Source organism: Phoxinus phoxinus, assembly GCF_949152265.1.
Source record: "Phoxinus phoxinus genome assembly, chromosome: 1".
Classification (NCBI taxonomy): Eukaryota; Metazoa; Chordata; class Actinopteri; order Cypriniformes; family Leuciscidae; genus Phoxinus; species Phoxinus phoxinus.
This window is the reverse complement of record NC_136876.1, coordinates 4569663-4596337: the sequence shown is the minus strand read 5'-3', so window position 1 is coordinate 4596337 and position 26675 is coordinate 4569663. Positions and strand designations below refer to the sequence as shown.

At 44.8% G+C, this 26675-nt stretch overlaps 2 protein-coding genes across 2 annotated transcripts in view; both read right to left on the bottom strand.

Annotated features, from left to right (window-relative positions):
- Positions 1-26675, bottom strand: part of LOC306999735 (uncharacterized protein) — a 501826-nt gene that overhangs the window by 203697 nt on the left and 271454 nt on the right. The gene's annotated exons all lie outside the window — the stretch shown is intronic.
- Positions 18182-21131, bottom strand: LOC307005872 (uncharacterized protein). The gene is made up of 5 exons (XM_079626375.1): positions 20794-21131; positions 20625-20715; positions 19785-19983; positions 19399-19491; positions 18182-19313 (listed from the first exon to the last, which is right to left on the bottom strand). Exons 2-5 carry the CDS (start codon positions 20655-20657, stop codon positions 18388-18390), a joined length of 1251 nt encoding a protein of 416 aa, XP_079482501.1. The 5' UTR covers positions 20658-20715; positions 20794-21131; the 3' UTR covers positions 18182-18387.

Genomic DNA, 26675 nt, shown 5'->3' with positions numbered 1-26675 from the left:
GGGAGCCGTCTTGGCGCAGAAACAACAGGGAGAGGAGAAAGTGATCGCCTATGCAAGCCGAAGCTTACACCCCGCAGAGAAGAATGACTCGAATTACAGCTCTTTTAAACTCGAGCTACTGGCCATGAAGTGGGCGCTGGGCGAGAAATTTAAAGATTACTTGTGGGGAGCCAAGGTACGGGTTGTCACGGACAATAACCCGCTGGTGCATCTACAAACGGCCAAACTAGGGGCAGTGGAGCAACGCTGGGTGGCGCAACTGGCCAACTTCGATTACCAGATCCAGTACCGGCCAGGTAGAGAGCACACCAACGCTGACGTGTTATCCAGGTTGCCAGGGGAAGGATCGGCAGGCCATACACCGACCCCAGAACTGGGGTCCGACGAGGGATTAATGGTGGGAGTTGTAGAGGCACCAGGGCAGACACCTGAGGACCCCCCTCCGTGTTGGGGGTGGGACCCACAACGCTGGAGACTGTGGCAGGGCGAAGATGGAGATGTGCTGCGGGTACGGACATGGTTGGAGCAGAAGATCTGGCCCGAGGGGGCGGAACGTCGAACTCAGACCCGGAGTGTGCGAGGCTTGCTGGGACAGAGGGAAAGGCTCTATTTGAGGGATGGGGTGCTCTGTAGGACGCTTCAGGACCCAGGCCGAGGAGAAGAGGTCTGTCAGATCGTGGTCCCTGCAGGTCGTTGGCAGGCTTTACTGGAGGCGTACCATGCTAGGATGGGACATCAAGGGCAGGAGAGGACATTGGCTTTGTTGAGACGACATTTCTACTGGCCTGGGATGGAGGGTACCACCAGGACTTACCTTCAGAGATGCCCACGTTGCACCTTGTTCAAGTCCAGGAGGGAGAAACGGGCACCGCTGGTCCCGATTCAGGCCAGGGCACCTCTGCACATGGTGGAAATGGACTTCCTCACTCTGGGACGGCCGGCGGACCAGATCCAGAATATTCTCGTTGTCACCGATCTGTTCACTAAGTATGCTTGGGCCATCCCCACTATGGACCAAACTGCCCTGACCACTGCTAACGCCCTCTGGAAGTACGTGATCCAGCCATTTGGATGCCCTGAAATCCTCCATTCAGACCAAGGGGCTAACTTCGAGTCAAAGGTGATTCATGAATTATGCCAACTGTACGGATGTAAGAAGACCCATACGACCCCATATCATCCTCAAGGGAACGGGGGGTGTGAACGATTCAATCAAACCTTGCTGGGCTTGTTGGGAACCTTGGAGGAAGAGCAGCAGGGCCACTGGGCTGATCGGCTCCCAGCAGTGATGCAGGCGTACAACAATAGCATACACAGTACCACCGGTTATGCCCCTACCTACCTGATGTTCGGCCGACATGTGAGGCTCCCAATGGATATGCTTATGGGAACCACTGGGGGAGAAGAGGGAAGTAGTCTGTCCGACTGGGTAGCGAACCACCACCGACGCCTCCAGTCCGCATACGAACAGGTCGCTGGCCGGATTAATCAGGCAGCGTTAAAGAACAAGAGACTGTACGATAGGACGGCCCGAGAAGCCCCGCTACTGCCCGGGGAGAGGGTGCTGCTACGGGACAATCGCCGACAAGGGAAGGGAAAATTGAGCAACCGATGGGAGGCCCAGCCATACGTCGTTCAGCGACAACCCCATCCGGACCAACCTGTGTATGCCTTACGGCCCGAAGGGAAGACGGGCCCCGAACGGGTGTTACACCGTAACCTGATCCGCCCTTGCCCGAATTACCCAAAGCCAGTGGTAGAGAACCCACCGGCCGAGACGACTTGGACGCCCCCGCTGGTAGGATGGGCAGTGATCCCGAGGGGCCTAGGCCTAGGACCACGACCTGAAGCACCCATCTCCCCACCACGACGTTCTCAGCGAGAGAATCGGGGTCAGCCTCCAGCCAGGTACGGAGACTGGGTGACTGGAGACCGTTCTCGGGACTAGAACGGTTTGGCAGGGGGGTATGTCACGGGGTGACAAATAATCCCCGGAACTGATTTCACAAGAGAAGTGTTCCCGCCGGGGCACTTTCAGTGTAACACTGTCCCCGGGCCGGTGTGTGTGTCTGTTGTCATGACAACTAAACGGCAGATTGGCAACAGGTGTGGGGACTTCACTCTGAGTGCCTGATTGAAGCCACGCCAGCATTTTGAGAGAATAAAACACAAGTGGAAGAGAAGGCTGGGTGTTGTTTTTCTCCTCCGTTGATCGGGAGTGTTCTCTCTCCGTGTGGGCTGGTTGTTTTCTTTGTCTTCCCCCGTCGATCTGGTGTGGTTCTCTCCCATTGGGAGACGTTTGTAGAGTGTTGCAGCTGAAGGATCATCGTGAAAGAAGAGGAGTGTCGCTTGTGGGATCCGAGGGCGGTTTTGAAGAGTGGAATTCGTTCGCCTGGATTGGAAAAGAGTGAGATGAGTGATTGACAAATTGAATCTCATAAACGCATGTTTTCTACACTAAATTGGATACTGATTTGGAGTGCTTGGATCACGTTGTATACATCGCACTGAGTGAAATATACTGATTCCTTGTCGATCTCTAGCCTCTCCCTTGACCATTTGAAAACAGCGAAGTGAAGCCCGCTTGTAGTGGTGAGGAAATTATTCACCACATCTGTCCCAACTCTGACTATCATCGGCTCTTCAGATCGAGACCTCTGGGTGAGTGTTGGCCTTATTTTGCACTTTGAAGAGTGGATTTGTAGTGCTGGAATTGACGTTTCCCATCACGTTGCATGTTTGGAGTTGGACTGTCGTGTGTGTGTGGAAGATTTATATTTTATCGCCGTGCACTCCCCATGTGTCATGCTGGTCTACCGTTCATCATAAGAGCCTAGTGAGATCGATTGTAGTCACCTGTTGGATGTCAGAAGGAAAAGCCCCCCGTGTGCACACCACGCATGAGAACTGTTTGCCCCTGCTTGAAGTTGTATGCTGTCTGTTCCAGTGAAAGCCCCGCTCAGCTTGTGACTCTGCCCCCGGCAGCACACGTGAGAACTGTTTACCTCTGCTTGAAGTTTTATGCTGTCTGTCCCAGTGGAAGCCCTGCTCCGCTTGTGACCCTGTCTCCTGTCACCCATGTGAGAGCTGTTCACCTCTATTTGAAGTGTTGATTTTGTCTGTTCCAGTGAAAGCCCTGCTCCGCTTGTGACTCTGTCTCCTGCCACCCATGTGAGAGCTGTTCACCTCTATTTGAAGTGTTGATTCCGGCTGTTCCAGTGAAAGCCCCGCTCAGCTTGTGACTCTGCCCCCGGCAGCACACGTGAGAACTGTTTACCTCTGCTTGAAGTTTTATGCTGTCTGTCCCAGTGGAAGCCCTGCTCCGCTTGTGACCCTGTCTCCTGTCACCCATGTGAGAGCTGTTCACCTCTATTTGAAGTGTTGATTCCGTCTGTTCCAGTGAAAGCCCTGCTCCGCTTGTGACTCTGTCTCCTGCCACCCATGTGAGAGCTGTTCACCTCTATTTGAAGTGTTGATTCCGTCTGTTCCAGTGAAAGCCCTGCTCCGCTTGTGACTCTGTCTCCTGCCACCCATGTGAGAGCTGTTCACCTCTATTTGAAGTGTTGATTCCGGCTGTTCCAGTGAAGGCCCGCTCAGCTTGTGACTTAAGTCTGTTGTAGCCCTGAAACCAATCTGTTCGTCACTCACCACTGTGAGTCTGGCACCAGCGCCAGAAGGAAGTGAGCCCCGACCGTCTACTCACCTGGGATACCCACCTGTTCGTCACTCACCGCTGTGAGTCTGGCACCAGCGCCAGCAGGAAGTGAGCCCCGACCGTCTACTCACCTGGGATACCCACCTGTTCGTCACTCACCACTGTGAGTCTGGCACCAGCGCCAGAAGGAAGTGAGCCCCGACCGTCTACTCACCTGGGATACCCACCTGTTCGTCACTCACCACTGTGAGTCTGGCACCAGCGCCAGAAGGAAGTGAGCTCCGACCGTCTACTCACCTGGGATACTCACCTGTTCGTCACTTACCGTTGTGAGTCTGGCACCAGCGCCAGAAGGAAGCGAGCCCTGTCCTACCTACTCACCTGTGATACCTACCTGTCCATAGACTTACCACGGTGTTGCCTCGGATTCCTGGGAAAGGAAAGAAGAAGATTTTAGATTAGGATTTTCAAATTGCTTTTAAACATTAAATAAAGTTGTTATTCTTTTATTCTTGTCTCCGGCCTCCTCCTTTGACACGCTCCTCAGGGTGATCCTGGTCTAGGGGTGGGTGCAGTCTGGCTTGGCCCACCTCGACCTGTGACAGATTTTGGCGTAGTCGGCAGGATTCACCTTGAGTTGAGCGATCAGAGGTTGAGATGGCGGAGGGAGAAGAGCCTGGGGCTCGGCAACCTGTCATGCCGATTTTCATGGGTGCCCCATGGGCCTCGAGGTACGGAGGCCCGGGGTCCGAAGTAAGTCTGTCCCTGTGGAAGACCCAGGTGGAATACCTGGCGGGGCTTCAAGGTCTGAGTGCTCTGCAGAAGGCCCAGTTCGTTTTGAACTCTCTGGAGGGGGAGGCGAGAAGAGAAGTTCAGGCAGCACCAGAAGCCAACCGTGTGACGGTCCAGGCTATTTTTGATTTCCTTACGGGGCAGTATGGAGATACCACTCCGGTAGCCGCTCTGAGGACAAAGTTTTTCAATTCTCGCCAGGGTCCCCGGCAATCTGTTCGAGCATTCGCCTTGCAACTGCGGGAGCAGTTTTCCAGACTCACGGGAAGGCAGGACCATGGCCTGGGGGAAGGAGAGGTGTTGCTGCGAGATCAATTCCTGTTGGGGCTGCGAGAGGGTCCCGTACGTCAGAGCCTGCGGGTGCAGCTTCGGAGAGGACCAGACATGACTTTCGAAGAGCTGAGGCAAGAAGCCCTGGCTCTTGAGCGCGACCAGGCGGAGCATGTGGAAACCCCCAGCTGTTTGGCTACCAATGTCGTTGAATCCCCCTTGGCCACCACGGCACCCGATTGGAAGCAGGTCCTCCGGGAAGAACTGAAGCGAGATGTTCAGGAACAAATGTCCGAGTTGTCCAAGTCTGTCATGGAAGAGCTTCGTCGAGAGCGCCTGCAGCCACCTTTTCACTCTCGGGAACGGGCTTACTCCGACGGGAATCGCCCTTCTGAACGTCGTCCTCCCCGGTCAGTGGGCTCCCGATTCCAGTGGGATGAACATGGGCGGCCCATTTGTAATGGCTGTGGAGAGTCGGGGCATTACTTTCGCCAATGCTCTGCCCGAGGGGCATCACAAGGGGGTTTTTAGAGTCTCCGGCCACTGTGGGTCAAGTGGTCGGGACCCCCGTATTAGACCCCTCTTCTTCCACATCCCCCCAGAGTCGCCTGATAGGCCGCTGCCCAGTGGTGGTGGCCCAAGTTAATGGTCAGGAGATACATTGTCTCTTGGACACAGGTTCCCAAGTGACCTTATTCACCGAAAGTTTGGCCCATGAGCTGTTTGGCACCAACGGTAGATCGCCTGTGGAGGCCCCCTGGTTGACGCTGCGTGGGGCAAATGGACTGGACATACCGTACGTAGGATACCTTGTGACCGATTTGAAGATCCATGGAGTTGTAGTGCCTCAGAAGGGGGTGGTAGTTGTCCGAGACCCGTGTCTAGGGTCCCATCGTGCCCTGATTGGGATGAATGTCATCTCGGATTGCTGGGAAGAGCTATTCCGAAGTAGACCGGCACGAGCAGCTGTAACCCCAGTCGGACAGGAGTGGGACCGTATCAGGGCCGATTGCCGCCGGATATGTCTGGCCGAACAACAGCATGACCGGGAAAGCACGGGGAGAGTGGCCTGTCGCTACGCCCTGTCCATTCCAGCACGAAGTGAGGCTGTAGTCTGGGCCAGGCTGCCCCCTCGACGTTACCATCCGCAAGAGTGGGTGATGGTGGAGCCCCACGAAGAGGGTCCCAAAGTGGAGATAGCTCGAGGACTGGCAACTGTTCAGGGAGGCCGAGTCTCAGTAAGAGTGAGGAACACGAACCCTTTCCCTATCCACCTGTATCATCACCAATGTTTGGCCCGGGTGACCTCAGTAAGACCACAGCAGGTTCGTGAGCAGGGCGAAGTTAACTTTAAGCGGGTGAGTCCTACAGTGGTCGAAGTGGCTTTAGCGCGGGCTGGTCCAGGAGTGGAGGAGGTAGAAGGAGGATTGCCTGCTCACTTAAAGGGAGAGTCTTTACGGGGTGACGGACTGGAGGAAGAACAAGTGGGACAACTGCAAGAGTTCTTGAGGGGATGGCAACATCTGTTCTCTACTCACGAGGAGGACTATGGCCGCACTGATGTGGTAAAGCACCAGATTCCAACTGGGGATGCTGCACCAAGCCGAGAGCGCTACCGACCTGTACCACCGACCTTGTACACCGAGGTCCGCACCCTGTTGCGAGGAATGCTTGACCGAGGGATTATTCGTGAGAGCAGCAGCCCTTGGGCCGCACCGATAGTGTTGGTCCGCAAGAAGACGGGTTCCTGGAGGTTTTGTGTGGATTACCGCCGGCTGAACCTGGTGACCAAGAAGGATGCTTTCCCGTTGCCGCGGGTTGAAGATTCTCTTACGAGCCTCACTCAAGCTGCCTGGTACTCTACCCTCGACTTGGCCAGCGGTTATTGGCAGGTGCAGATGGACGAGCGTGATCGGGAGAAGACGGCATTTACCACCCCTTTCGGTCTCTATGAGTGGGACCGGATGCCGTTCGGCCTCTGCAACGCTCCAGCCACGTTCCAGCGGCTGATGCAGCGTTGTTTGGGCAGCCAAGTGATGGATACCACCCTCGTCTATCTTGACGACATCATCACTTACTCCCCCGATTTCAAGTCCCACCTGGAGCATCTTGGGCAAGTCTTCCGCTCCCTAGAGCGCTACGGACTGAAGTTACAACCCGACAAGTGCCAGCTCTTCCGTAAAGAGGTCAAGTTTCTGGGGCACGTGGTCAGTGCGGCAGGGATCTCCGTTGATCCAGAAAAAGTGAGGGCGGTGCAAGAGTGGACCACTCCCCAGACGGTGCGTCAAGTTCGGTCATTCCTGGGCTTCGTGGGCTACTATAGGCGCTTCATTAAGGACTTCTCCAGAATCGCCAAACCCATCAACCAGCTGTTGGGAGGCACGGGTCGAGCACGGGGTCGAGGGTCCCCCTCCATCCAATGGGACCCAGCCTGTGAAGCCGCTTTCCAGCAGCTCAAGCAGGAGCTCTTACAAGCCCCGATATTGGCCTTTGCCGACTTTACTCAACCATTCATCCTGTACACCGATGCAAGCCAACTAGGGTTGGGAGCCGTCTTGGCGCAGAAACAACAGGGAGAGGAGAAAGTGATCGCCTATGCAAGCCGAAGCTTACACCCCGCAGAGAAGAATGACTCGAATTACAGCTCTTTTAAACTCGAGCTACTGGCCATGAAGTGGGCGCTGGGCGAGAAATTTAAAGATTACTTGTGGGGAGCCAAGGTACGGGTTGTCACGGACAATAACCCGCTGGTGCATCTACAAACGGCCAAACTAGGGGCAGTGGAGCAACGCTGGGTGGCGCAACTGGCCAACTTCGATTACCAGATCCAGTACCGGCCAGGTAGAGAGCACACCAACGCTGACGTGTTATCCAGGTTGCCAGGGGAAGGATCGGCAGGCCATACACCGACCCCAGAACTGGGGTCCGACGAGGGATTAATGGTGGGAGTTGTAGAGGCACCAGGGCAGACACCTGAGGACCCCCCTCCGTGTTGGGGGTGGGACCCACAACGCTGGAGACTGTGGCAGGGCGAAGATGGAGATGTGCTGCGGGTACGGACATGGTTGGAGCAGAAGATCTGGCCCGAGGGGGCGGAACGTCGAACTCAGACCCGGAGTGTGCGAGGCTTGCTGGGACAGAGGGAAAGGCTCTATTTGAGGGATGGGGTGCTCTGTAGGACGCTTCAGGACCCAGGCCGAGGAGAAGAGGTCTGTCAGATCGTGGTCCCTGCAGGTCGTTGGCAGGCTTTACTGGAGGCGTACCATGCTAGGATGGGACATCAAGGGCAGGAGAGGACATTGGCTTTGTTGAGACGACATTTCTACTGGCCTGGGATGGAGGGTACCACCAGGACTTACCTTCAGAGATGCCCACGTTGCACCTTGTTCAAGTCCAGGAGGGAGAAACGGGCACCGCTGGTCCCGATTCAGGCCAGGGCACCTCTGCACATGGTGGAAATGGACTTCCTCACTCTGGGACGGCCGGCGGACCAGATCCAGAATATTCTCGTTGTCACCGATCTGTTCACTAAGTATGCTTGGGCCATCCCCACTATGGACCAAACTGCCCTGACCACTGCTAACGCCCTCTGGAAGTACGTGATCCAGCCATTTGGATGCCCTGAAATCCTCCATTCAGACCAAGGGGCTAACTTCGAGTCAAAGGTGATTCATGAATTATGCCAACTGTACGGATGTAAGAAGACCCATACGACCCCATATCATCCTCAAGGGAACGGGGGGTGTGAACGATTCAATCAAACCTTGCTGGGCTTGTTGGGAACCTTGGAGGAAGAGCAGCAGGGCCACTGGGCTGATCGGCTCCCAGCAGTGATGCAGGCGTACAACAATAGCATACACAGTACCACCGGTTATGCCCCTACCTACCTGATGTTCGGCCGACATGTGAGGCTCCCAATGGATATGCTTATGGGAACCACTGGGGGAGAAGAGGGAAGTAGTCTGTCCGACTGGGTAGCGAACCACCACCGACGCCTCCAGTCCGCATACGAACAGGTCGCTGGCCGGATTAATCAGGCAGCGTTAAAGAACAAGAGACTGTACGATAGGACGGCCCGAGAAGCCCCGCTACTGCCCGGGGAGAGGGTGCTGCTACGGGACAATCGCCGACAAGGGAAGGGAAAATTGAGCAACCGATGGGAGGCCCAGCCATACGTCGTTCAGCGACAACCCCATCCGGACCAACCTGTGTATGCCTTACGGCCCGAAGGGAAGACGGGCCCCGAACGGGTGTTACACCGTAACCTGATCCGCCCTTGCCCGAATTACCCAAAGCCAGTGGTAGAGAACCCACCGGCCGAGACGACTTGGACGCCCCCGCTGGTAGGATGGGCAGTGATCCCGAGGGGCCTAGGCCTAGGACCACGACCTGAAGCACCCATCTCCCCACCACGACGTTCTCAGCGAGAGAATCGGGGTCAGCCTCCAGCCAGGTACGGAGACTGGGTGACTGGAGACCGTTCTCGGGACTAGAACGGTTTGGCAGGGGGGTATGTCACGGGGTGACAAATAATCCCCGGAACTGATTTCACAAGAGAAGTGTTCCCGCCGGGGCACTTTCAGTGTAACACTGTCCCCGGGCCGGTGTGTGTGTCTGTTGTCATGACAACTAAACGGCAGATTGGCAACAGGTGTGGGGACTTCACTCTGAGTGCCTGATTGAAGCCACGCCAGCATTTTGAGAGAATAAAACACAAGTGGAAGAGAAGGCTGGGTGTTGTTTTTCTCCTCCGTTGATCGGGAGTGTTCTCTCTCCGTGTGGGCTGGTTGTTTTCTTTGTCTTCCCCCGTCGATCTGGTGTGGTTCTCTCCCATTGGGAGACGTTTGTAGAGTGTTGCAGCTGAAGGATCATCGTGAAAGAAGAGGAGTGTCGCTTGTGGGATCCGAGGGCGGTTTTGAAGAGTGGAATTCGTTCGCCTGGATTGGAAAAGAGTGAGATGAGTGATTGACAAATTGAATCTCATAAACGCATGTTTTCTACACTAAATTGGATACTGATTTGGAGTGCTTGGATCACGTTGTATACATCGCACTGAGTGAAATATACTGATTCCTTGTCGATCTCTAGCCTCTCCCTTGACCATTTGAAAACAGCGAAGTGAAGCCCGCTTGTAGTGGTGAGGAAATTATTCACCACATCTGTCCCAACTCTGACTATCATCGGCTCTTCAGATCGAGACCTCTGGGTGAGTGTTGGCCTTATTTTGCACTTTGAAGAGTGGATTTGTAGTGCTGGAATTGACGTTTCCCATCACGTTGCATGTTTGGAGTTGGACTGTCGTGTGTGTGTGGAAGATTTATATTTTATCGCCGTGCACTCCCCATGTGTCATGCTGGTCTACCGTTCATCATAAGAGCCTAGTGAGATCGATTGTAGTCACCTGTTGGATGTCAGAAGGAAAAGCCCCCCGTGTGCACACCACGCATGAGAACTGTTTGCCCCTGCTTGAAGTTGTATGCTGTCTGTTCCAGTGAAAGCCCCGCTCAGCTTGTGACTCTGCCCCCGGCAGCACACGTGAGAACTGTTTACCTCTGCTTGAAGTTTTATGCTGTCTGTCCCAGTGGAAGCCCTGCTCCGCTTGTGACTCTGTCTCCTGTCACCCATGTGAGAGCTGTTCACCTCTATTTGAAGTGTTGATTTCGTCTGTTCCAGTGAAAGCCCTGCTCCGCTTGTGACTGTCTCCTGCCACCCATGTGAGAGCTGTTCACCTCTATTTGAAGTGTTGATTTCGTCTGTTCCAGTGAAAGCCCCGCTCAGCTTGTGACTCTGCCCCCGGCAGCACACGTGAGAACTGTTTACCTCTGCTTGAAGTTTTATGCTGTCTGTCCCAGTGGAAGCCCTGCTCCGCTTGTGACCCTGTCTCCTGTCACCCATGTGAGAGCTGTTCACCTCTATTTGAAGTGTTGATTTCGTCTGTTCCAGTGAAAGCCCTGCTCCGCTTGTGACTCTGTCTCCTGCCACCCATGTGAGAGCTGTTCACCTCTATTTGAAGTGTTGATTCCGGCTGTTCCAGTGAAAGCCCCGCTCAGCTTGTGACTCTGCCCCCGGCAGCACACGTGAGAACTGTTTACCTCTGCTTGAAGTTTTATGCTGTCTGTCCCAGTGGAAGCCCTGCTCCGCTTGTGACCCTGTCTCCTGTCACCCATGTGAGAGCTGTTCACCTCTATTTGAAGTGTTGATTCCGTCTGTTCCAGTGAAAGCCCTGCTCCGCTTGTGACTCTGTCTCCTGCCACCCATGTGAGAGCTGTTCACCTCTATTTGAAGTGTTGATTCCGTCTGTTCCAGTGAAAGCCCTGCTCCGCTTGTGACTCTGTCTCCTGCCACCCATGTGAGAGCTGTTCACCTCTATTTGAAGTGTTGATTCCGGCTGTTCCAGTGAAGGCCCGCTCAGCTTGTGACTTAAGTCTGTTGTAGCCCTGAAACCAATCTGTTCGTCACTCACCACTGTGAGTCTGGCACCAGCGCCAGAAGGAAGTGAGCCCCGACCGTCTACTCACCTGGGATACCCACCTGTTCGTCACTCACCGCTGTGAGTCTGGCACCAGCGCCAGCAGGAAGTGAGCCCCGACCGTCTACTCACCTGGGATACCCACCTGTTCGTCACTCACCACTGTGAGTCTGGCACCAGCGCCAGAAGGAAGTGAGCCCCGACCGTCTACTCACCTGGGATACCCACCTGTTCGTCACTCACCGCTGTGAGTCTGGCACCAGCGCCAGAAGGAAGTGAGCCCCGACCGTCTACTCACCTGGGATACCCACCTGTTCGTCACTCACCACTGTGAGTCTGGCACCAGCGCCAGAAGGAAGTGAGCCCCGACCGTCTACTCACCTGGGATACCCACCTGTTCGTCACTCACCACTGTGAGTCTGGCACCAGCGCCAGAAGGAAGTGAGCCCCGACCGTCTACTCACCTGGGATACCCACCTGTTCGTCACTCACCACTGTGAGTCTGGCACCAGCGCCAGAAGGAAGTGAGCTCCGACCGTCTACTCACCTGGGATACTCACCTGTTCGTCACTTACCGTTGTGAGTCTGGCACCAGCGCCAGAAGGAAGCGAGCCCTGTCCTACCTACTCACCTGTGATACCTACCTGTCCATAGACTTACCACGGTGTTGCCTCGGATTCCTGGGAAAGGAAAGAAGAAGATTTTAGATTAGGATTTTCAAATTGCTTTTAAACATTAAATAAAGTTGTTATTCTTTTATTCTTGTCTCCGGCCTCCTCCTTTGACACGCTCCTCAGGGTGATCCTGGTCTAGGGGTGGGTGCAGTCTGGCTTGGCCCACCTCGACCTGTGACACGTGCAAACAGTGATAACACTGTACCAGTCTTGTACAGCGGAGGACAAAAACACGTTCTCCAACACAGATCAGTGTCTCTAAAACATACATTAGACAGAACGCATATGCATAACGCATAACGAATATGCTTCAAAACATACAAACAACTAGCATTCTCCTTACCGGCTCGGGTGATCGCATACGGTTCTCAGGAAGTGACGACAGAAGCGCGTTAACAACGCAGTTCCCCAAAAAGTGACGCATAACAGACGGCACATGTGCTACTTCTTTTATAGCCCAGAGGGCGCAGATAATAGGCTGGAATACAAATGATGACGAAAACAAATCACCCATACCGCCACACCAACAACATATGATTTCTTTAAATCCTTACCTAATATAAACCTGTTGAGTGTTTTAGATAAATACTTTTGTGACACCTCTATCACATTGAAGGAGATAGAGGACGCTATTAACTGTTTAAAAACCAACAAATGGACTCAGCTCAGAGTTTTACAAGCTTTTTAATCGCAGTATAGCACCATTCTTGTTAAAGGTATATGAGATAAGTATAGAAAAAGTATTACTTCCAGCCACATTAAGTCAAGGATTAATAACTCTTATACCAAAATTAAATAAAGATCCCTCTTAATTGACAATTGGCGCCCAATTACACTATTAAATAATGATTATAAAATAATAGCTGCAGTCCTAGCAAAAAGATTAAAATATGTTTTGAACTCTATAATTGATGAAACACAGTCAGGATTTATGCAGAAAAGACACATTTCTAATAATATACGGCTAGTGTTAGACATGTTAGACTACTCAGAATTAATTCACAGTGATGGCTTCATTTTCTTTTTAGATTATTACAAAGCCTTCGACACATTGGAACACACATTTTTATTTCAGGCTCTTCGAAAAATCGGCTTCGGCGACTTTTTCTGCAGAATGGTCCAAATGCTATACATAAAGGGAAACGGCTCAATTAAGCTATATGGTACTTCACCTAGAGTCTTCTTAAAAAGAGGAGTTAGACAGGGATGTCCAGTTTCCCATATTCCTAATTGCAACACAATTCCTTAGTGGACATATCAATAACAGTTCTTTAAAGGGTATCACAATTGGCAACACTAAAATAAACATGAGTCATTTAGCGGACGATCCAGCTTTATTCTTGAGTGATTCTTCACAAATTCCAGTGGCTTTGGATATTCTTCAGTCCTTCTCTAAAGCCTCTGGATTAAATCTAAATTCTAATAAATGTGAATTGCTACCTATTAAAAATTGCTCTCTTACCTCAATTGAGGGTATTACTGTTAAAAATAGGGTAACATATTTAGGCATACAAATTACTAAAGATGAATGTAGATGTTCAACAAACTTTAAACTTTGTTTGTTAACCTTAATTGGAAAAAAATCTGGTCTTTACAGCAGAAATTCTTTCTTACAAATAAAGTGAAAGAAATCTCATTTAAGCTCATACACAGGTTCTGTCCTGTTAAGAAACTTCTACAAAGATTTGAGTCTGACATTGAGCTAACATGCTCTTTTGGTTTGAATTCTGATGTTCACTTATTTTGGTCGTGTCACTTCACTCAGAAGCTTTGGAATGATATTGATGCATTTGTCAAGTGTAAGATTTGGCCAGGCTTCTCAATACATATGAGAAACATTATATTTGGGTACTTTGACTCAGACCCCACAAACGAAAACAAATGAGATTTTCTCCAAAGGAGAGATCTTCCAGCAGCTGCCCGTCTCCTCTGTGCAGACATTACAAACGCAGAGGAAAACTGTTCTAGGTTGGGCTGTCCAGTTACTGATGTTATGAAGTGTTAGTGCACCTGTCGCTCATATCATTTCAACTTATTACATACAAGATCATGGAAAGATACCATAGTTGTATCTAACAATGAACAATCATAATGACAAAACAGAAAACAGAAAGATCATTGCTTTGTGTACATCGTAATATGATATTTATACACAGGAAAAAACAACAATAACAAGGCTAAATATCTTAAAATAGTTCTTCATAATACACAAAAAAATGTGTTTTTTTTGGGGATGAAACAAGAGGTAAATTCATCAAGAAAAAGAGGAAAACTTCAAGGAGAAACTTTTTGGGTATAAAATAAAGAAATGAACAACATATTCAAGAGATGACGATTTTGGGGTTTCCGTTTCTTAATAAAAAATGATATCGTTATAAGGATAAAACTGTGGGTCACATTAGGGTTTAAAATATAACATGTAGCTGACGCTGGAAGGTCAGCTGTGGGTTATGACATCTTGGTGATTTCAGTGGTTTATTTTTTGATTTTATAGTTTAAAATGTGTATCTTTTGTGTATTGTGATAATTTCGTAATTTGTTTGCCATTTGTATTTTATTATTATTCAGTTTAAGTTGAGTGTCATGTGACCCGTGCTGATTTATTTCACCTGGACGTGTTAGCGTCAACTGAATGGTGAGATATGAATTCAGATACACACGTTACTGCTCCTGACTTGATCTACTGTTGGTTTCCAGGCGAATACGGTAAAAGCGTTTTGTATATTATGTTTACTTTTGTGTCCGTTGTGGTGTTGTGTGTAAAAGAAAACCTTGTGCTTTGGTCATCTGAACCACTTATTTAGCCTTATTTGATTAATTAAATGTAATTATTTTGTAACAAGTAATTACGTTCGTTGAGACATAGCACAAAATACACTCTTTTTCACCACCTGCTGCCGTATATTCATGTAAATTTGAAGAAATTTTCACTGAACGAATCACAACTAAAAAAACTGAGCGAGTCTCTGAAAAGAATCACATTTCCTCCAATAATTGGCGAATTAAATGAGTGGTAAAAGTGATTATGGGTAAGAAGTGTGCGTTACGGGGTGTAAAGTGTATCGTTGCCGTGGTAACCACTGAAATTCTTCTGATTCATAAGAATAATTATTAATAATATTCGCTGCTATGACAGAAAATACATTTGAAAATAATAAAATATCGTAAAGGGTTTAATAACGTAAAGGGAACAACGCAGCCTCGGGACATTCATTAAAACGACTCCATCTATAAATTGATAGTTATATCACAAATAATTTACTGATATTTAGACAACAAAATTCACTATAATAAATTATGAAAGGAGGACGTTTCGTAAACTAGAAAACAACATTTACCACCGCCCACTGTGGGACGTGTTGAACCGAGACGGGGGCAGCTGCAGCTTGGAGGAATGGGCGTGGCAAGAGGTTTCTCATTGGTCAAAGGAGTTTCCTCCTGGCAACTGCGTTGGCCAATCAGCAGTAACCATAGCTATACGTCATTTCCTTTAGACGGAAAAAAGATGGTGGAGGTAATTCATGTTTGCGATCTGTGAAGGAATGAGTTTTGACTTGGAACACAAGCCTTTGATGACAAATTCAATTGAAATTTCAAAAAATGTATTGTAAAAATGACAACTGAATAAATGTTTTTTGGATAAAACGGTGTTTGTTTTGCTTAATTGATTGATGTCACTTAAAAGGAGTTTATTAAACCGTTTTTACTTCATTTTATAATTATATGGTGAGTGTTTGATCAAACGTGTGTGTATATATATATATATATGCCTTTATACAGCAAAAACTTTTGCTGTGCCATTATTATAAAAATAACATTACTTTTAGTTTGTATGTACTTTAAATGAAAGTACAAAACTATGACTTTAATAGTGTCAGGAGACATTTTTATCTTTAAAATAATATTTTTTTTATTTGATTTTTAAGTTCAAGTACAGACATTTCAAGTATAATGCAATAAAAAAACAAGATGAATACAAGGCATTGTAAATGCAGCTCAAAATAGGTAAACCAGAGAATAACAACTACAACTGAAGTATAAAATGAACAATAAGCCTTTTTCACACTTCCAGGTTTTGTGTTTCCGGTGCTCACCAACGGCGGGTAAACTTACTTCCGGTGACAACAACAATGGCCGAGACCAAGAATAAGTGTTGCTGTAGCGTCCCTCAGTGCAGCAATTCTAAGCAAAAACAACCTTATTTGAGTTTTCACGGGTTTCCAATGAACGAAGACCAAAAAAAGAAATGGGTCATCGCTATTAGACGGGATGAAGGGTCTACGTTCGTCATTCGGAGAGGCAGCACGTATGTCTGCAGTCAGCATTTTACCGCTGACGACTACATTCCAGGAAGTTCGCGGCTAAAAGTCGATGCCATTCCCAGTCGTTTCCCTTGGAACAATTTCTATGTACTCCCTCAAAGACTATCAGCTTTTGAGAGATCTGCCGTTCGACTTGGCGCGGATGTACGTGTTCAGGAGCAGCCGGTGGTCACAGAAGATTCATCCAATGAATCCAGTCATATTGAGGAACATGACTACGCGGCACGCCCACCTGCTGGTAAGCACTAATGTTGACTTTTGCTTGTGTATTTCGGTGATAACAGTGTAGACTGTGTGTGTGTGTGTGTGTGTGTATATATATATATATATATATGTGTGTGTGTGTGTGTGTGTGTATATATATATATATATATATATACGTGTGTGTGTGTGTGTGTATATATATATATACACACACACACACACACACGTGTGTATATATATATATATATATATATATATATATATATATATACACACACACGTATATATACACACACACACTATATATATATATATGTATATATAGTGTGTGTGTGTGTATATATGTGTGTGTGTGTGTGTGTGTGTATATATATATATATATATATATACATGTGTGTCTATATATATATATATAGTGTGTGTGTGTGTGTATATATATATATATATATATACATACATGTGTGTGTATATATATATATATATATACAAATATACGTAATTAGTTGCTAACTATACTATTTTACATTTTTATAGGTGCATTAGATGAGGCTCTGCAGTACATTGAAGAGCTGGAGGCTAGGCTGCAGAAAATGTCATTAGAGAAACAAACAACAATGAGCAGATTTTGTGTTTCTGATCACACAATGAAATATTACACAAAGTTTCCCTCACAGGAAGTTTTCCAGGTGTTCTGGGAATCTGTTTGTCCATCTGCCAGCAATCTTGTGTACTGGACTAAGGCACAGAGGATGTCACAGGAAGCCTTCCCAAGCCCTAGCCCTGCACGGAAGATCCAGCTCATAGATGAACTGTTCATGTATTCCTGTCGGGTAGCTGCTGGACTGAAGGAACAAGTAATCGCCGACATTTTCGGGGTAAGCGTGGCCACAGTGAGCAGGGCCATTATCACTACCTGTTCTTTGTGTTGGGTTCAGTACCTATTTGGATGTCCAGGCAACAAATATGTTTCTCCATGCCAAATAAGTACAGTTTGTTCTGTCCAAACCTGCGAGTCATCCTGGATTGCACAGAAATCCGCTGTGAGAGCCCCACATCTCTGACACTCCACTCAGAGATCTTCTCCAGCTACAAGAGCACTACAACATTTAAAGGTCTGGTTGGAGTAGCTCCGTGTGGTGCAATGACTTTCATCTCCCAGCTTTACACAGGTTCAATCTCCGACAAAGAGATCACAAAAAAGTCCGGCATTTTGGACCTGCTTGAACCTGGAGATGAGGTCATGGCAGACAAGGGGTTCACAATCGAGGATATGCTCTCCAGTGTTGGTGCTAGACTGATCATTCCACCTTTCAAATGTGCTAAGCAGTTCAGCAAACAGGACTGTGAAAAAACACAGGCCATTGCACGCCTCAGAATTCTGGTGGAAAGGGTCATTCGAAGGGTCAAGGAAAACCACATTTGGGATTCTGTTGTGCCACTCACCTTGTCAGGAAGCATCAATCAGATCTGGCATAATTGCTGTTTTATGATTAATTACCAGGGACCAATGTTTCTTGAGGAGTAAATGTATACAAGTATACATGTATAATATAATAAATATGAGATATTTACACTGAGATTAATTTTTACAATAGTAGTGATACTTTAAATGTTTAATGGTAACATAATTAAATAAATTGTTTTTATTTTTTTACTTTGTACTGTAACATTTGATCAAATGTATATTTTCATTGTTTATACTAAGTTTCCTGAAAATAATTTGACAGACACAATTAAATAGTTGACAACAAAATGCTTTTTTTAATAAGAATTCATTAAAAACAAATGTCAACTCAGTTCTGTTGTTCATTTTTATTCACACAATATAAATACATATAGAATTAGTAATTGTGTATGCATACATATAATCACATATATTACACAAGATCAAATTAAAAAGATAAGCATGTATTCACCATTCTGTACATAAATGTGGGTATACAGTATATACAATTATAAGAATAAATCCAGAGGTCAGAAAATGAACAGAAACTGTCCTGTTCATAACACTGAAAGATACACATTCATATAAACACTATAATAGTACATGTCTAGCTTGTCTTTCATTGATGCTATGAAGGCATCATCTCGCCAGATCCTCTGTATTGTGAAATCTGATTTTGTGTCAGTCACAAAGTCACACCACTGTAGACCAGTCACTGCAAGCTGGCCTTGAACCTGCCAGTAGTACTTGTGGGTCTCTTTAAGTTTGGCTTGTCCTCTTTGTAGTTTCATAAATGGAACCTGGGCAATGTTATCAGCAGATGTGCTTTTTACCTCCACTAGGCCAAATTGGAATGTTTCAGATGGATCATACACTCGTCCATCTGGACTGGCTCCTAGATGTGGTGCTTCTGGATTGATAATAAAACCACATGGTAGGACACTAACACTGGCTGTCTCAGAATATTTTCTCAAAATATCTGGCTCAAGTTCGAGGCCACGTTTCATAGCACTTGTCTGCCTCGTGCCCTTGATGATTCTTAGCGCTAATGACTGACCAGTTGAATCCCCCACTACATGACAAACCTCCCTGAACCTGCTTGCAGTAACCCTTGATTGCCGCATTTGTCCCCAAGCAGTACATTTTGACTGTAGTCTTGTGGCCTCTTCAATCTGACAAGCGGAACTATGGGTAACCTTTATAGACTCCAGATGAAGTGATTGATGGTGTGTGGGCACATATTTAAAATTACAGCCAAACTGATAGCCAAGCACAGGTAGTGGGGGGAAATTAACAACAGGAACATCTGCAGCTATAGGGGGACATTGGTATGAAAGTGGACTACCACGAGGTACAGGACCGAATTGTGAGGGGACCAACTCTATTTTTGACATGCCCTCTAGTATGTGTGCCAGCAAAGGCCGGGGATGGATCTGACTCAGTTTTGTACCAGAAGCCAAGACATCTGGATCTGGAAGGGGACCTAAAGAAATTAATACAAACTATTAGTCTTGAACACATTAAGTTGTAGCTGAGTACACGTGTACTCATACAGTGTTGTGTTTTACCTGTGTAAGCCCTGTATAGGGTAGACTTGATTCCAGTCTTCCCAACTGACTTTGGCTTCAGGACAACAAGTTCACTCACTGTTTCTGGATGGACTCCCTTAGTATAAAACAAACAAATGCAGTGTTAAAGTATTCTGGAAACACTTCATAATAAGGTTATATAATACATTGACATCAGTTTATGCATTTAGTCACTATGAAATAATAATGAGTAATAACAGTTAACAGATTGTATTAATCTTGAGTGATGTTTATTTATACCTTTGTTACTTAATTTGCACTCTTGTGCATTATTAGTCCATAATGCTTTGATGTTAACATGTACTTACTTGTTTGTTTGAGTTGATACTATAGTGTTCTTACCAATTGCAGAAAAGGAAAAATACATGCCTGTGTTCTTGGACGATGCCATCTCTGTGGTTCACTCGTGCAGGCCAGTGGTGGTGGGACAGACTGCAAATTCAGCTGCACATAGTGGGCCGTCTGATACAAAAGTGCTGTCAGATGGTTGCACAACCCTTTACCAGCTGCACAGCTGCACATATAGGCAGAAATACAAACAGCCTCTTCTGTCTCCAATGAAACCTGTTTGAGAAGACAATAGTTTAGCTAATTATTTGTAATTTTATGCTGTGAGTTACATTAAAGGGATAATTCACTTCAAAATGTAAATTAATACTGAAAAAGTTTCTGTTGCCCTCATAGTATTTGTTGCCATATTTGTCAACACCCACTAAGGGCTCCTGTCTTGATATTTACCCTGAGAAAGACATTTCAATTATGTCTTAAATCCCATTGACTTCCATAGTAGGAAAGAAAAAATACTATGGAAGTCAATGGGACCAGTAAACTGTTTAGTTACTGACATTCTTCAAAATATCTTCCTTTGTGTTGAGCAGAAGAAAGAAATTCATACATGTTTGAAACAACTTGAGGGTGAGTAACGTTATATGATGACAGAATTTTCATTTTAAAGTGAACTAACGTTATCCCTTTAAGTGCTGTTAATTGAAATCTGCAAACAGCAGCAAAAGCAAGAAATACAGCTGTAGTCTGCAACCGCAGAAGCAATGAAATAGACAAACTAAAAAACAACAAAGAAAACCTTAAGACAGGTGAAACTAAAATAAAGGGAAATAAAAATAAAAATAGAAATACTGCAACCGCAGTAACTTGATATCAGAACGATCTGACTAACTCATATAAGCCAACAGGCATATTATAACCTCAAGTGTGTGGGGCTCCTCATTTTTCCTCATAGATCGATAACACCTACAGTAGCTCTCACTACCACCATGCGATCAACAACATTAGAGACTGAACACATAAAAATGGTTAGCAATTCATAGCATTCGTAATGTTGCAAGTGCTAACGCCAGATAGTTGTCAACTTACCTTGATAATTGTGAATAAATTCCTCAACGAAGAATTTATAGCCCTTGCTCAGCCTTGCTTCTTTAACTGTTGAGTGCCGTCCAACAATTCTGTCTACATCCTCAAATCTGAGTCGAGGCAGTGTCGAGAGAGAAGTTGTGAAATACCGCTCCATTTTCAAAACACGTAGTATCAGCTCTGGCGGAAATCCGTTTACCCGGCGTGACGTAGTTTCCGGTTGCGTGTGAAAAAGGCTTATACAAATGTCACAGTGTCTGTTGTGTTTCCACTGGGTGTCCACTAGAGGTCCCTTCCTTCCTGTCTCCATTCATCCTGGAACCACATTTCCCATAATCCTTGTTTGTTCCCATCACTTGTGATTGCACCCAGCTGTTCCCATTTATGTTGTTAGTGTCTGTGCATAAATACCCTGTCTGTGTTAGTTCATGTCACGGAGTCATTATTGTATGTCACTCGTTGACGTCACAGCATTGAGCAGAAGATTACTGAGAACAGTCTAATGATCCTAAACCTGACAAAAGCTGTGGAATTCAACGCGGCGGAAATAAAGGACTGTAGAACTAGAATTAACTTGTCCGACAAGCAACTCACCTCTGTTATCACATCACACACAGATCTGATAAGCCGCACGTCGGAGCTCGAACGCTATAAAAGATGATGGAACCTCAGAGTTATCGGAATGAAAGAAATAGCGGGTGAAGATTCCCGAAAAGAAGTCGTCTCATTGTTAGCCGAAATTGCTCCACACCTGCACCACAAACTTGAAGACATCGTGGATACAGTCCACCGCGTTGGTCCCAAAACGAAGGATAAATCCAGGCAGGTGATCATTCAGTTCTGCATGCGAAAATACAGAGACGAGTTCTGGCGCTCCACCAAAGTCTCGGATGTCTGTAAGTTCAGGGGAATAAAGTTCACCGAAGATTTGTCCAAGGGAGATCGGGAAGCCCGCGCTGCACTATGGCCGAGGATTAGCGAGGCAAGAGCTGCTGGGAAGAAAGTGAAGGGTTGGTCAAAATCCCTTGTCTCTTCAGTCATTTATATATATATATATTTAATTCTATATCCTTTTGAATGCTTACATTACTTTTATACAAATCAATAATCAAATATATATATGCATTATCACATAATCATTTCTATATTCTTTTGTGCTTGTGAAATTATATATTTTCTCTAGAGAGCAATGCCATTTCTCTGCCTTTCTTCCTGAGGAGCTATGTTTTGGCTAACTGATAATACGAAGCTCAAGCACTCTTCGGCCTTGGCGATGTTATTATGTGGTGGTCTGTGTGTGTGTGTTTGACTTTCTACGTAGGCATTTGGGACACAACGCTCATCCTCATCGGCGCTATCCTCTAACAGTTAGGTCAACTCTGATCTAAATCTAAGGATTGGCGACAGCTATCCTGACTAATGGCGATAGGCACCTTTTATCTGCTCACATGTGTGAAATTGTTTATGGTCTTATATTCTCTTAGCCAATCAGATGTATGATGATGCGATGCTTGCCCTTGCAAAATGGTATAATTGGTGTATTATTTTGTGTAAGGTAGAGTTGGCTTGCGACCTCCTCGTGAGACTTTGACGCTCGCTCTACCGATGAAACTGCAAACTATTCTTCAGTAAATTTTTATCTTTTTGATTGAACCTCACGACTCCTGGTCTTCTTTCTTCATATCTGGTCTCGGGTCTTATAACTGTTACCCCCCTAACAAAAGCATACTACCGTGGTCCAAGGGAGATCGGGAAGCCCGCGCTGCACTATGGCCGAGGATTAGCGAGGCAAGAGCTGCTGGGAAGAAAGCATACTACCGTGGTCCCTATGGTTACATAGAAGGTAGCCGGATTGTTAAGGACGGTTGATTTCAATAACTTTCCAATTCATCTTCTCTTGCACGTGCAAGAGTGTTAAGTGGGATGGTTTGAATTTAGTTGTTCTGGTGAGCGAGATCTCGTTACAGTGCTCTGTTTGAGAGAGTCGTTTTGTGTTCACGTTACATTACTCATTTGACTGTTTGTCTTTTCTTATTTCATTTATTTATTTATTTATTTTCTTGATTCGTTAAATGTTCTCAGAGAAATCACATTTTTCCTGTATTTCTCTAAACGCAAGGGGTCTCCGTAACTCTATCAAAAGAAAAGCTTTCTTTCTTTTTTGCAAAAACTCACACTGTATATTTTTGCAAGAAACGCACTCCAACCCTGATGACGTGAAGTTCTGGACCTCATTCTGCAGGAGTGGCAATACTGTTTAACAACCTACCAGGCAAAATTATAAAGGTAAAGACAGATTCAAATGGCCACTTGTTTTAAACATTAACGATGTTTTGTTTATTTTATTCAATGTATGTGGTTACAATAGTGTTCCCCTGAACAACAAATTACTATCTGAAATTTCTGACTCTTTGTTTGAATTTAAACGTGTGTATCTAACTGATAATATTATTATAGGAGGAGATTTCAACATGGTTATGGATGAAGCGTTAGATCGCTTTCTGCCCAAATTTAACACCTCTCACCCAAATCCTTACCTTCTTAATTTTTGTTTGAATAATAATGTAGTGGATGCTTGGAGGGATGGGAATCCAAACCTTAAGCAATTTTCCTGGTTCAAAGCTAATGGGACTTCCAAATCGAGAATTGATTATTGGTTAACCTCATCTAACCTATCTGACTTCATCAAAGATATCTCAATATCTGCGGCACCTTTAACAGATCACTGTTGCATCTTTATATCCTACTACTCAGGCAAAAGAGAATCACGTAACAAGGGTTACTGGAAATTTAATACCGATTTATTAAAACACAAAAACTTTTGCTAGCAAATTAAATCTATAATTAATGATGCAGCATCACTTAAGGACCTTACCTCATTCATAAGTAAATGGGAATATTTAAAACACAAGATTCGGGAATTTTCTATGCAATTCAGTAAAAATTTAAGTAAGGCCAGAACACAATTGGAGTTAGAATTGACTAGAATTAAACAATTTATGTAATAAAAGTGAAATGGACAATGAAACCAAATTACAAATTCTGTCCTTGCAATCTAAAATTGATCATTTATATATTCAAAAAGCTAAAGGAGCATATGTAAGATCTAGAGCAAGATGGATAGAGAAAGGGGAAAAAAGTAATAATTATTTTGTAGACTTGAAAAAAGGTGACAGGAGAAAACCGCCATAAATTGTCTTTATGTGAATGGAGTTGAAAATATCTTTCCTAAAATGATTTCCTCAGAGATTTTTCAATTCTATAGTTCCTTATATAGCTCATCATTCTCTGCATCAGACTGTAATACTCTCTTTGACAATATACATACTAGCATACCGCAGTTAGACCAGGAATTTAGAGACTTATGTGAGGCTGACATTATAATAGAGGAACTAGATAAAGCAATAGATAAACTATCTGCAGGGAAATCTCCAGGCCCGGATGGCCTCTCTTCAGAGTTTTATCAATTCTTTAGGGAGGATTTGAGAGAACTATTGTTTCAAGCCTTTCTCGAGTGTATCCAAAATAATTCCCTATCTTCGACTATGAAACAGGGTTTATTTACTCTCATCCCCAAACCAGGTAAAGACGCACGACATATAGATAATCTTAAATCAAATAATTAGTGAATCACAGTCTGGTTTTATAAAAGGCAGATCAATACATAACAACATCAGATTAATCTTAGACATTTTGGATTATGGGTTGAGGACGACGGATATATACTTTTTTTAGACTTCAGGAAAGCATTTGATACGATTGAACATAATTTCATATTTAACTCTCTCGAAAAGTTTGGTTTTGGCAATAAATGTATTTCTTTTATAAAAATGTTATATAAAGACATCAGTAGTTCTATCTCACTATCATTTGGAACATCCCAAAGATTTAACATTTCACGAGGAATAAGACAAGGGTGTCCCATTTCCCCTTTCTTATTTATCTTAGCGGTAGAAATGCTTGCTATCTTGATGAATAAAAACAGCAACTTTGACAAATTGAATGTATTTGGAAGACAAATTGGTATTAGTCAATTAGCTGATGATACAGTGATCTTTTTAAAGGACCAATATCAAATTGATAAAGCCATCCAATTTATTAATCTGTTCTCCAAAGCATCAGGCTTACACTTGAACTTAAATAAATGTGAGTTATTTTCAATTCATGGCAGCGAACTAGACTCTTTATGTAACATACCGATAAAAAAATCTGTAAAATACTTGGGGATAACTATTACTAGAGATAGCAATCAAAGCGTCCAATCATTTTTTTATTTTTTTTATTTCTCAAAAGCTAAAATGATTCTCAATAACTGGATACAAAGAGATATCTCAATTTTTGGAAGAGTTTTGTTAACTAAAATGGAACTGCTCTCTAGGTTTGTTTACCAAGCCTCCTCGCTAGCTATCCCTCCTCACTTACTAAAAGAATGTAACATTGCAATATTTAACTTTATTTGGAAAAATAAGCATCATATATTAACAAAAATTATTTAATTCACAGTTACGAAGAAGGAGGATTAAATGTCCTTGACTTAGAAATAATGAATAGTGTTTTAAAAACTCAGTGGTTAAAATCTTTTCTTTGTAATACAAATGGCTTATGGTTTACCGTTTCTTCTGCAATATTTGAGAGAGTAGGTGGCTTGAAGTTTTTGATTAGATGTGATTTTGAGTTGCACAAATTACCTCTTAAATTGTCTGCATTCCTTCAACAAGTTCTCCTTTATTGGGAGTTAGCATTTTCCCACAATTTTAGTCCACACAAAACTTGTGTTTGGAACAATCGCTTTATTTTACACCATAACAAATCTTCATTTTATGAAAACTGGATTTAATATAAAAAATGTTCCCTGTTGGACATGATGGACAACTATGGTAATGTTCTCAATTACAATGATTTTTGTTTGAAACATGGATTTGTGTGTCATCCTAAAGAGTTTTACACAATTGTAAATGCCATACCAGAAAACATGGTGTTACTGGTAAAGGGGATTCTTTCACACTACTCTGTGGCATTCTCTCTCCCATCTCCTTCTCTGGGGGAATTATCTATTAGAGATCATAAATGCAACAACATATTAGAAGTGTTTTTATTGATAGACTTCATCCAAATAGAATACAACGTTACTATATTTTCAAAGAGTTTAACCCGAAAGAGGTGAAGGAATTGAGAATGAATTATCTTACCTTTCCAAGTCTCCCTAAAGTTAAAGAAATTCATTTTAAAATTATAAATGACATATACCCATCTAAAGAATTCCTGAAATCTAAATTTGATATCGGAGAAAACTCTTGTCAATTTTGTGAAACTGATATTGAAACCACTGAACATATTTTGTATTGTTGTGATTACTCACAGTTGTTTTGGTCTCAGTTGTACAGTAAGTCATGTATTATTACATGTGTAAATAAATCCCCTTGAATACACACAAACTAAGTTTTGTACTTAAAGAGTGTTCACAGCACTACTTGGTTAATAATATTTTTGAACTTGCTAAATACTTCATTCAATACTTCATCATTCATAAATGCAGTAGGTTAAATTGAAAAAAAAGCACTAGTTTCCCATAGCCTATATGGAAATGTATTATGTAATACATTGCAATATATTTTGCAGTACATTCCCATATATTTTTGTTATATAATCGAAGCTTTTTTTTGTTGAATGTTGTACACCTCCCCATCTTAACAAACGTTCAAGATTATCAAGTTTATAAATGACCAACTTCTAAAAACAAATTGATAGGTGTCTTTGTAAAGACATGCTCGCTTATTGCAGCGGTGAGGCTGTAAACGCTTCCAGTGTGAAGCTGACGCGGAGCTCAAGCTTGCGGTGTGAATCTGCCGTTAGGAAGAAGAAGTACTTCCCCTTTAAGCATTCAT